This window comes from Gorilla gorilla, chromosome 12, assembly GCF_029281585.2.
Source record: "Gorilla gorilla gorilla isolate KB3781 chromosome 12, NHGRI_mGorGor1-v2.1_pri, whole genome shotgun sequence".
Classification (NCBI taxonomy): Eukaryota; Metazoa; Chordata; class Mammalia; order Primates; family Hominidae; genus Gorilla; species Gorilla gorilla.
The window spans coordinates 107,971,523-107,983,985 of record NC_073236.2 but is presented as its reverse complement, the minus strand read 5'-3'; the positions used below and the strand labels follow the sequence as shown (position 1 = coordinate 107,983,985).

At 36.4% G+C, this 12,463-nt stretch overlaps 1 protein-coding gene across 8 annotated transcripts in view; it reads right to left on the bottom strand.

Annotated features, from left to right (window-relative positions):
• Positions 1–12,463, bottom strand: part of MEMO1 (mediator of cell motility 1) — a 143,575-nt gene that overhangs the window by 54,790 nt on the left and 76,322 nt on the right. For 6 of the 8 annotated variants that reach the window (XR_010130130.1, XM_031008078.3, XM_063696199.1 and 3 more), the window contains one exon: positions 9,358–9,426. The exons of 1 other annotated variant lie outside the window; for it this stretch is intronic. Coding sequence is in view for 6 of the 7 variants with exons in the window: in XM_031008078.3 (XP_030863938.1) it covers positions 9,358–9,426 (69 nt within the window). In the remaining variant the exon portion in view is untranslated. Of the gene's footprint in view, positions 1–9,357; positions 9,427–9,916; positions 9,936–12,463 lie in introns of those variants that run through there. One more of the 8 variants, XM_063696200.1, reaches the window with a different exon arrangement.

Sequence of the window (12,463 nt, the reverse complement as noted above, 5' to 3'; positions counted from 1 at the left end):
TAGCTTCTACTTGTGAGAACATGCAGTATTTGGTTTTCTTTTCCTACGGGAGTTTGCTTAGGATAATGGCCTCTAGCTCAATGTTGCTGCAAATGATATGATCTCATTCTTTTATAGAGCTGTGTAATATTACATAGTGTATATATGTACCACATTTTCTTTATCTAGTCTACCACTGATGGGCATTTATGTTGATTCCATGTCTTTACTATTGTGAACAGTGCTGCAGTGAACACATGTGTACATATGTCTTTATGGCAGAACAATTTACATTCCTTCAGGTACATACCCAATAATGGGACTGCGGGGCCCAGAGTTACTTCTGTTTTAAGTTCTTTGAGAAATCGCCACACTGTTTTCCACAATGATTGAATCAATTTACACTCCTACCAACAATGTATAAACATTTATTTTTCTCCACAACCTTGCCAGCATCTGTTAATTTTTGACTTTTCAATAACCGCCACTCTATTATCAGGTGGTATCTCATTGTGGTTTTGATTTGCATCTCTCTAGTGATTAGTGATTATGAGAATTTTTTCATATGCTTGTTGGCCACGTATGTATCTTCTTTTGAAAAGTGTCTGTTCATGTCCTTTGCCCTCTTTTTAACTGGATTGTTTCTTGCTCGTTAATTTAAGTTCCTTATAGACGACAGAATCTTTCTACCTCTCTTCCTTCAATATGTAATTATTAGCACTGCTAATCCTCACTTCTTTTCATCACCTCTATCATCAATTCAAGAACCATTTCAAAAAAAAAAGTCAAATCTATAGATTTCTAAATGAAGAAAAACTAAAAGATAGCACTCTGGTCACCTATCTTAATAGCACATAAATAACATGACACTTTTTTTTAAATTAAAGGCTAACGTGGGCTATAGAGAATGGTAACTCAGAAATGGTTAGGTAGCCTGACTAGGGCCAGGTAGTACATGAACCAAGAATCAAATAATGAGAAAGGGCATTTTTCTGATTGAGGAAAATATGAAAAGACAGAGAGAAAGGATATTTAACATCAGAGCACTCCTGGAAAATCTGAAACACATAGTCAAAATATGAAGTGATTTTTAAAATAACAATCTAAATTCAAGGCATACATAAATTTCCTAAGTAAGTGTAATAAGGTTCTAACAATAGCCAAAAGATACACTGCTCCAGAAATAAACACCAGAGGTCTGCTGGAAGCCTAATTAACTCTCCTGATACCTGACTACTTTCCTTGTTTGCCTTTTTGTCTGCCCCAATCTAGATGAAGGAAAAAGAGCCCCACCAATCTGAATTAACCAATTGTGTATTCTACAGATTCTTTCTGGTTTGGTAGAAAACTCGCCAATAGCCAAATCAAGTTCCATATTTGATTAAAAGAAATAATAAGAAAAAAAGGTTTAAGTCCCCTCAATATAAAACCCTTAAAAGCAATATACCTAAAAACAAAACCAGAAAAAGCTAAATGTCATTGAAAGGAAAGTAAGATGGGACATTTAAACCAGCAGTAATCTCAAAATGGGTCTCCTTGTTAGCTAAATGCTAACAAAAAAAAAATGAATAGTGTACATTAAAGTTCATGCATTTTCTTTGTTAGAATGCTAGATCCGTAAACACCAAGGCCACAGGAATATTTTGAAGAGAAATAAATAATAGAGGCATTAGAAGCAATGCCACTTTCTCTCCCTTTATTTGACTGCAAGGTGCTTTGTCTTTAAAGGCATAACTTTTCAATATTAGCACATCATCGGTGATACACAAGTTAAAAAAAAAAAAACCTTTAACATGAAAAAATGGGGGGAGGAGCAAGATCAGTAGGCATTCTCTTAGAAATAAATGTACTTCATATATAATAGCTATAATAGAGAATTCACATTTGCAACGATAGTCTGTGTACCCAATCTATAAGCTGCCTGAGTGTGTACCCTCATGACTGTTTATTCAGCTACTTAGTCCAAATAATGGAACATAAGTAATTTTGTAAATGTGTTTCACAGGAAGTGAAGACATTTTAACCAAAGAATAAAATGTCATCTGGCCCCAAAAAGCATTTCTTTTTGCTCTCTTTTTCTGTCCTGCAAGGCTTGCTGAAAAATATGTATCAAAATCAAGTTACTACTACCTAAGGACATCCTGAATTCTGAGTTTTTAGAGTTTTAATAACAGTCAACTACCAATATGGAAAAGAACTAAAATGTATCATTTTTAAAATTCCTTAAACAGTCAAAGTGATTTTCTGGAAACATAGATCATATCACTTTCCTTGCTTAAAGCCTTTTATGGCATTTCATGGTCACAGGATAAAATCTAGATTCCTTAAAATGGGCTCTACACTCTTAAATGCCCTAGCAAATTAGGTATTACTCTTGCCCACCTTGATCATAATACTTGATGTATACTGGTCTTCTTGCAGTTCCTTGATAACACCAACAACTTTGCCTACTTCAAACTTTTCCCCCATGCTATTGTTCCCCTTTGCTTGGCTAGCCTGGCTTAAAAAATGTGTTCCTCGGTTGGGTGCAGTGCCTCATGCCTGAAATCCCAGCACTTTGGGAGGCTGAAGCAGGCGGATCACGAGGTCAGGAGATCGAGACCATCCTGGCTAACATAGTGAAACCCCATCTCTACTAAAAATACAAAAAATTAGCCAGGCGTGGTGGCACATGCCTGTAATCCCAGCTACTCAGGAGGCTGAGGCAGGAGAATCGTTTGAACCCGGGAGGCAGAGGTTGCAGTGAGCTGAGATTGTGCCACTGCACTCCAGCCTGGGCAACAGAGCAAGACTCCGTCTCAAAAAAAAAAAAAAAATCTGTTCCCGGAGATACTTTCCCCAATACCTTTCCCACAATTTAAATCAAGTCACCCTCTTAAGGTCTACCACAATAGTTCTCAAACTGTGAACTCTGGAATTCTGGTTTTCCTCAAGACCCTATGCAGCAGTCCATAAAATTAAAACTATTTTCATAAGAATGCAAGGAAGTTATTTACTTTTTTCATTTGCACTTATGGTGCAAAGGTGAGGGGAGCGTAAAACCACTGGCCCATTAGAACAAAGATCAAAGCAGTATCATCAACATGCACTAGCAGTCCTATTTTTTAACCTTACTCACACTAAGTTTAAAAGGGAGTTCCTAATTTCATTAAATCTTGACTCTCGAGTAGGTATCTTTTTAATATTCTATATGACAAAATGCATTCAATCTGTGGTGATAAAACAATTCTGCTGCATATGGAAGTATGTTTCAGGAAAAAGCAGTTGTGTAGTTTTGAGTTGTAAGCTGAACCAGACATTTTCCTCATGGAACAAAATTTTTACTTCAAAAGACAACTGTAGATAAATTACGGCTATTCCAATTTAGGTAGCTGGCAGATTTCCCCAAAGTGAATGGAAGTCAGGCACGGTGGTTCGTGCCTGTAATCTCAGCACTTTGGGAGGCTGAGGTGGGAGGACAGCTTGAGGCCAGGAGTTCAAGACCAGCCTGAGCAACATAGTGAGACCACATCTCTACAAAAATAAATTTTTAAAAAATAGCCAGGCATGCTGGCACAGGCTGGCAGTCCTAGCTACTCAGAAGGCTGGAACAGGAGGATCACTTGAGCCTGGGAATTCAACGCTGCGTGAGCTATGATCATGCCACTGACTCCAGCCTGGGTGACAAAGCAAGAGCCTGTCTCAAAAGGGAAAAAAAAAAAAACCAGAATCTAGTACTTTAAAGAAAATAATATACTTGTTGTCAATGATAAAATTAAAGTTTTCAAGTGAAAATTAGACTTTCATAAAACTTTTATCACTGTAAGCTTGATAGCCTCCAAAGAATTAACGGTTTTTTCTGATAAAATACATGGTGACACTAAGAAATGTTATTTTTTGCCAGGCACAGTGGCTCACGCATGTAACCCCAGCACTTTGGGAGGCCGAGGTGGGTGGATCACCTGAGGTCAGCAGTTTGAGACCAGTATGGCCAACATGGTGAAACCGTCTCTACTAAAAATACAAAAATTAGCAGGGCGTGGTGGCGTATGCCTGTAATCCTACCTACTTGGGAGACCGAGGCAGGAGAATCCCTTGAACCCAGGAGGTGGAGGTTGCAGTGAGCTGAGATCCTGCCACTGCACTCCAGCTGGGCGACAAGCACAAAACTCTGCCTCAAAAAAAAAAGAAAAATAAACAAAACAAAACAAAACAAAAAGTGATTTTTTACTATCATATAATGAAATACCAGCATTGAAAATATCTGCATAACCCAATAAAAATTTTCCAAATGCTCCACACGTTACAAAATTATGCAAGGTAAAAGATCCATTCAAACTGTAAAATAGACAATGAATTTATACAAAGTACAAAAATTCGGCTGGGTGCGGTGGCTCACATCTGTAATCCCCGCACTTTGAGAGGCCGAGGCAGGTCGATCACAAGGTCAAGAGATCAAGACCATCCTGGCCAACATGGTGAAACCCTAAAAATTCAAAAATTAGCTGGGCATGGTGGCGTTCGCCTGTAGTCCCAGATACTCAGGAGACTGAGGCAGGAGAATCACTTGAATCCGGGAGGTGGAGGTTGCAGTGAGCTGAGATAGCGCCACTGGACTCCAGCCTGGTGACAGAGCAAGACTTTGTCTCAAAAAAAAAAGTACAAAAATTCATTGATAGTAACTTCAGATCTCGCATCATAACTAACCTTTAAGAAACTACCATTTGTTGAGTTTTGGTGTAGTATTAAAGAAAAATATCCACAATTATCTGCAAAGGTAATTACACTACTCCTCTTCCTTTTCTAACTACATATCTGTGTGAGGTTTCTTCATATACGTCAACTAAAACAAATGATCAAAACAGGGTGAATGCATAACCAGATATGAAAACATAGTTGTCTTTTATTAAGCCAAACACTAAAAGGAGATTTAATAACTAGTAAAACTGTAAGACATTTTTATATTTTGTAAAAAAAAAAAAAAAAGTAAAGCAATGCCACTTTTCCCACTATCTTCTATTAGAAAATGTACTTATTTCTCATTTTTAAAAATGTTATTTTTATTAACCTCTAATTTGTTTACTTTTTTAAATAATTTTTTAAGTATCTCATTTTAACTTTGAATGCATTCAACAAAGGTAGATGTGGTCTACATTTGGTGTCCTTAATAAGTTAAGGGTTCCTGAAACCAAGAAGTTTGAGAACCTCTGTATTTCACTTTCAGCTTTTTAATTAAATTTTTAGCTTTTAATAAGATATCTATATTCATTATCATATGCTTAATATCTATCTCACCTACCAATTTAGTAGCACAGGGCTAAAACCATGTCTGTTTTATTAATCACTGTGTCTAGCACTACCACAATATCTGGATCATAGCAGTCACTTAATAAACTTTTAAAATAAATATGCTTTAATTTATTCATCCATTTCTCTTGGAAAGCAACACCTGAAAACCTTTGCTACCAGTTCTTCATAGAACAGGCAAGTTTGTTTGTAAACAATCTTCATTATCACCTCAAAAGCTGCCTCTCACACTCCCCATTAAGTTATCAGCCCTAATAGTTACTGTGAAAAGAAAAATCTTGGCCAGGAACAGCGGCTTATGCCTGTAATCCCAACACTTTGGGAGGCCAAGGCAGGCAGATCACTTGTGGTCAGGTGTTCGAGACCAGCCTAGCCAACATGGTAAAACCTTGTCTCTACTAAAAATAAAAAAATTAGCCAGGCCTGCCTGGTGGCATATGCTTGTAATCCCAGCTACTTGGGAGGCTGAGGCAGGAGAATCACTTGAACTTAGGAGGCGGAGGTTGCAGTGAGCCAAGATTGCGCCACTGCACTCCAGCCTGGGTGACAAAGAGAGACTCCATCTCAAAAAAAAAAAAAAAAAAGAAGAAGAAGAAAAAGAAAAATCTTATTAGACCCTGACCAGTCATATTATAAATCAAAGAATCATTCTGTCAGTGTAAGAATCATTAGTCCCCACAACCTGTAATCATTTTTGCACAAATGCTTTTAAACTTTATATTTTTTACCATAAAAATATATCCATTTCTCATATAAGAAAACACATGCAAGCTATTAGCATCCATTATAATAATTTATTTAACCTCATATAGTACATTCTCTTTTTTCCCAATTTTACACAATGCTATACCCCGCTTTTTTTATTTAGTCAATGCACTATCAGAAACTTAGACTCTTTAAAAAACAATGCTGCTGTAGAAAACCTAACACATTTAACTTTTTCCATTTTGGGACTTATTAGGATAGAGCTTCCGAACGTGAATTTCTAAGCCAGTAACTATATACATTTTTATGACTCTTAATATATATTATCAAATTGCTTTCCTAAAGTATTAACCTGATATAGTCCATTGAAATGCATTTTTTTATAAAAAACTAATTTTGTCATAATCTAGCCAGTTCTGGATTACAGGAATTACATAACTGTATTGTTCTTCAAACTGTTCATTTAAATTGGTACCTCACTACTGTTTTTATTTCCATTTTTTTGAAAAATAAAACATATTTCCATTTTTATTTTTATTACATTTACTTTTTGTAATTTCAGTTAATATTCTTTGATGATTTAGCCTCTAAGTACTATGATTTTTATTATTTTTGATATTATCCTTTGTCTTTTTTTGCAAATATTTTTCCCAGTCCGTTCATCGCTTCCACTGGTTACATTATGACATGAGTTATTTTTTCATGTAATTTAATTATAATTTATCATGTTTTATACTCTTCCCAACAATGTCCCATAAACATTAAGACATATTGTGTTCCAAATTAGCTGTGGCTTGAAATTCCTCTCCAGATATGTTAATACCCTTATCTAACTAGTATTTACTTTGATGGATGGTGTTAGCAGAGGTTCTAAACCAATTCTTTTTCCAAGCTGCTAGTCAGCATTCTATCATCAATTTTGGAATAATGTTTACCTGTTATTTGTAATGCCTTTTAAAATCATATTTGTACCCCCCACCCACTTTTAAATTCTGGAAAGTGACAGGGTATCATTTACATTTTCAAAAGATGATCCTGGCTGAAATATAGAACAAAAATGGATTAATGTGGAAGGTAAGAATAGAAAGTGGTAGTATAGAATTTAACCTTTCTCTAAGGATGTTCTTCCTCTACTTTCTCAAAGCACTCTAAAGACACTATAATTCCCAGAGAGTGCCTCTTTCAAGAGAATTCAACTGTGACTGTCAATTATTAATTTTACACTTAGACCTTAAAATTTATTCATTCAGAATTCAATTATTATATACTAATTACAAAAAATAATTTGATCGGGCTGGGCACAGCGGCTCATGCCTGTAATCCCAGCACTTTGGGAGGCCGAGGTGGGCGGATCACCCGCAGTCAGGAATTTGAAACCAGCCTGGCCAAAGCCAGGCAAAAGCCTGTCTCCACTAAAAATACAAAAAATTAACTCAATGTGGTGGCGTGCACCTGTAGTCCTAGCTACCTGGGAGGATGAGGCAGGAGAACTGACTGAACCTGGGGGCAGAAGTTGCAGTGAGCCAAGACTGCACCACTGCACTCCAGCATGGGTGACAGAGCCAGACTGTGTCTCAAAAATACTTAATTAATTAATTAAAATAAAATAATTTGATCACATCAGCCATCATTTGCCTCTCTTTCTACACATCTTCTTAAATCTTCCTCTTCTTAGTCCTTGGCGCTCTTCCATTTTTTCCTCTTTCCTTTTGCCTTCTTTCTCACTTTCCATTAACCTATTTAACACATGCTTTCCACTTCTATGAACATAAACTCTATCTATACCCCTCTACAAATTCCTAAACCTAATTTAACTCTGGGGTGTCCCATCAGCACAGGAGTTTTATCAATAAAACTTCTGCCAAATAGAGGAAGGTTTCAAAAAGAAAAGGCTGTTATATAAACTAACTTTTATTATAGCTGGTTTATAGGCCCAAGTCAAATGAAAGAAGCTTATACAAAATATATATATATTTTTTGAAACGCAGTCTTGCTCTGTTGCCAAGCTGGAGTGCGGTGGCACGATCTTGGCTCACTGCAACCTCCACCTCCCGGATTCAAGCGATTCCCCTGCCTCAGCCTCCCAAGTAGCTGGGACTACAGGCCTGTGCCACCACGCCTGGCAAATTTTTTTTTTTTTTTTTTTTTTTTTTGTACTTTAGTAGAGACGGGGTTTCACCATATTGGCCAGGCTGGTCTCAAACTCCTGACCTCAGGTAATCGGCCCGCCTCAGCCTCCCAAAGTGCTGGGATTACAGGTGTGAGCCACCAGGCCCAGACTAAAAAATCATTTCAATTTAACTTCTATTTGCTCTTATTCATGAAATTACTTAAGATTATATATTAAGCATGTATCAAGGAATAATTGTTAACAATGCTCCTCAAAACATCATAAATGAGACAGGGCTATCCAAAACCTCACCAATTTAGAAATATTATTGCTTTATTTTTAGTAAAAACTTGCTAAAAATAATTTTCAATGAATTATAATACAATGTACAGAGAACACTACATAAAAATTTGAAAGAACAGCTTTTTTGTTTTAAACCTTTGAATGAACTGCTCAAAGGCAAGTGGTCTGTGCATGATTTTCTTTATTAAATCATGGCTGCTATGAGCTATTTCTTTTGAATAACTATCCTACATCTCTACTAATTCAGACCTAACAATCAGTATTTGACAGAACTAAGATGATCGCTTTACCTATTCACATAGCTTGTACATCTGGCAAAGAAGGGCCAGATATTGGTTCATATCTAGTAAATTAACTGTGTAAATAAAATGAGTGACTATTTCCAGCAAAACCTCTTGTAAGTTCACAAGTTTCTTACAGAGTAGTATACTATTAAAGGAGTCTCAAGTTCTCAGGAAGTTTTTTTTTTTTAAGCTAAGTTCAGAGCTGTCATTGAATTATTAAGAGTTAATATGCCTCAAACACCATATTAAATTCACTGTCAGATTCTAAAATATTTCAAATACCTTATCCTGTCAACGAGAAATTATCCTTTCAGTAACCACAATTTTAACAAGTACAATAAAGAAATTTAAATTACGAAATGATTAAAACAGATCAGAGGGCTTTGCATTTTTCTTAAGAATGCTCATCTCTGGGTTTTCAAAGAAATATCAAAAAACAAAATATTTAACCTTCATAACTAAACATTTTACATGCCAAAGGGAAGGTAAAAATCAAATGCTCAAACAACAACAAAAAAGAAGTATTGAAGTTTTCAGTAACCTATATAAAGTATAGTAAAATTCATCAAAAGTCAAATCCCTCATGAAATTGAGTACATAATAACAATAAGTATAAAAAGCAAATTACTTCTATAACAAAGCAATAAATTCTCAAGCTTCTCCGACTTAAAACAAAACCACATTACTTACGTAATAGACGGATCCACTTGTTTATAAGCATGGGCAGCACAAGACCCACAGTACGTATATCCTGCATGGCTACAAAACAAAATATTTTTAAACTTAATCATCAGATTCAAAATCAAGATATTCTAGAAAGAAAAACCTTGAAATAAATACAGTAACTATGGTAAACACAACAGAATTGAGAGCATATGTTAAATAACAATGTAGTTAATGATGTGACTTCTAGAAGAAATTAGGAAACACATGATCTATACTGTGTTCCAATTCTAAACTTTAAAAATACTTTGTAATTTTTTTTTGTCTGAAAGACAAATTTAGAGGTGTTCAAGGTTTACTTGAAGTTGCTATGTAACACGATTATTGAGGTTGGTTTTTGTTGTTGTTTTTATTTTTGAGACAGAGTCTCACTTTGTCACCTAGGCTGCAATACAGTGGTGCAATCATGGCTCACTTCAGCCTCAACCTCCCAGGCTCAAGCAATCCTCCTGCCTCAGCTTCCTGAGTAGCTGAGACCATAGGCACATGCCACCATTATCTGGCTCATTTGTTATTTTTAACAGACCTGAGTTCTCTGTTGCTGAGGCTGGTCTTGAACTCCTGGGGTCAAGTGATCCTCCTGCCTTGGCCTCAAAAAGCACTGCAATTACAGGTGTAAGCCACCGCACTTGGCCTATAACTGAGTTTTTTTATACTCCTCTTCAGTAGCATTAGCAGACTATTACAGAAAAATGATAAACCAACAGGAAGTCAAGTCAGACCAAAACAAATACCCTACAACTATTATAACAACTCACTTCCTTCAAAGACAAAGATAATTATTCTCGTTTTCTCTCCATACTATTCTTCCCTTTCATCCTCTGGTCTCCGAATTCAGTCAACTCTCTTATCACGCACAGAATGACTGTTTCCTGGTCTCAAAAGGTATATGAAAAAATAGAGATATATCCATACAATGGAATACTCTTCAGCAATAAAAAGAAGTGAACTACTGACACTCAAAATAACTATACTTTTTTTTAAGGGGGTAAAAATAAATATACTGAATGGAAGAAAGTCAAACAAAAATAGCTTATTCTGTATGATTCCATTTAAATAAAATTCTAGAAAATAGCGAGGCATGGTGGCACATGCCTGTAGTCCCAGCTACTGAAGAGGCTGAGGCAGGAGGATTGCTTAAGCCAAGTTCTATATTACAGTGAGCTATGATCACGCCCACACACCAGCCTGGATGACAGAGCGAGATACCACCTCTTTAAAAAAAAATAATAATAATAAATATATATATATATATATGTATGTATATATATAGAAAGGGGAAGAGAGGGGAAAAAGAGGTACAGAAAGGAAGAATTATAAGCGAACACAAGGAAACTTTTGAGGGTGATGAATATGTTCGTTTTCTTGATTGTGATAGTTTTACCCTCATACATAGGTCAAACATCAAATTGTGTGCTTTAAATGTACACACTTGTATGCCAATCATATCACAACAAGGCTCTTTTTTAAAAATGGTCCTAATCTGAAGTAGCTTAAGATATGAATGGAGAAAATGAGACTCACAGCTGTCTACTACAGCAATACAAGATAGTAGTGGTGTTTAATTGGGAGCTCAATAATATGGAACATACAGTAAGTTCACTGAAATCAGTGAAGGCCTTAATTAATCGTAGTCACTCTAGCCCTATACCTCCGGTAAAGGAGCCTATCAAGTTGCCTCAAAACAGCAATATTCTCACAACCCAGTTCTGATCTTAGCCAGAAGGAAATTTAGTAGTCTTTTGGCTCAGCACACTCAGTTTTGATGTTATCCTGTGCTAATTTTGATACTAGAGCCTTACCAGGAGACCTATTTTATTCTGTTACAACTCCAATCTCTGAGTGCCTGAGACCTCACTACTCACCGCTTCAGACTGCTAACACCTGGTTCTTGATCTTAACTGGTTCTCTTACCAGTTTATAAGTACGCCATCTTGCCTGTCCATGTGGACCTTAAAACCAGCTGGTCCATCTGGATCTGCCCAGCTCTATCTCAAACCTTCGCGACATCTCAGATGTTCAACACTCCCTAGAAATTTTGCTCTCAGTTGTCACTCATATACCATCCCTTCACTTCCTAATCCTTACACCTTAAACTGCTCCTTCCACCTTAGATCTTCTTTTCAGACTTTAGTTCCTCTTTGTCATTCTTAAATTTAAAGGCTCTAATCCCCAATCCATACTCTGATCTCTAAATCAACCTGTCTTTCTAGTCTGAGTCTCTCCCATTTCTACCAATCCTGTTCCTGACCAAGCTCAGTTCTTAACATCCAGAAAGGCTCTTAGAAACACTGGATTCTTCCCATAACTGCCCTCCACCTGGGTGACTGAGCGAGACTTTATTTCAAAACTTAAAAAAAAAAAAAAACAAGAAAAGAAAGAATCATTGGATTCTTTATGTATGGCTAGGACAGAAATAATAAGAGTACAAAGGTAAGGACATTAAGGAAGGGCCTAAAGACTAAAGGAAGAACATGAGCAAATGTCCAAGTACATAAGGTAGATGAGAAAATACAAGACAGGCCTGAGTAGAGGAAGAAAGTAATGATAAGCCAGAGTCAGGTAAGGGAATAGGGGCTTGATAAAATAAGATTCTGAAAAATGCTGTGAGCTCTTGGGCAGGGGTGTGACAATATCAAACTGTTATTAGTCTAGTACTGAAAAGCACTGGCACAAACTAGCAATTAGAGGCAGGAGGGTGTTAATAGACGCTCTCTTGAAAATTGTGGCAGTACTATACCCAAGCATGAGGTACTAATGTCATGGTATGGAACTCTATCAGTGCTGGTGGGCAAAGAGAAGCAAATGTGATAGAGTCTAAAAAAGAAAAATTAACAAATCTCAGTGACCGAGCATGGGAGATGATGAAAAGGATAATGATAATAATAGTAACATTTACTGACTACTTCCTATGTATCAGGCATCTTCTATGTACTTCAAAGTATTAAATCGTGTAATCCCCACTCCAACCATATGAGGTAGGAATTATTATTATTCTCATTTTACAGATGAAGAAACTAAAACAGAGAGGTTAAGAAACTTGCTCAAGTTCACAGAGATAGCCAGGACCAAG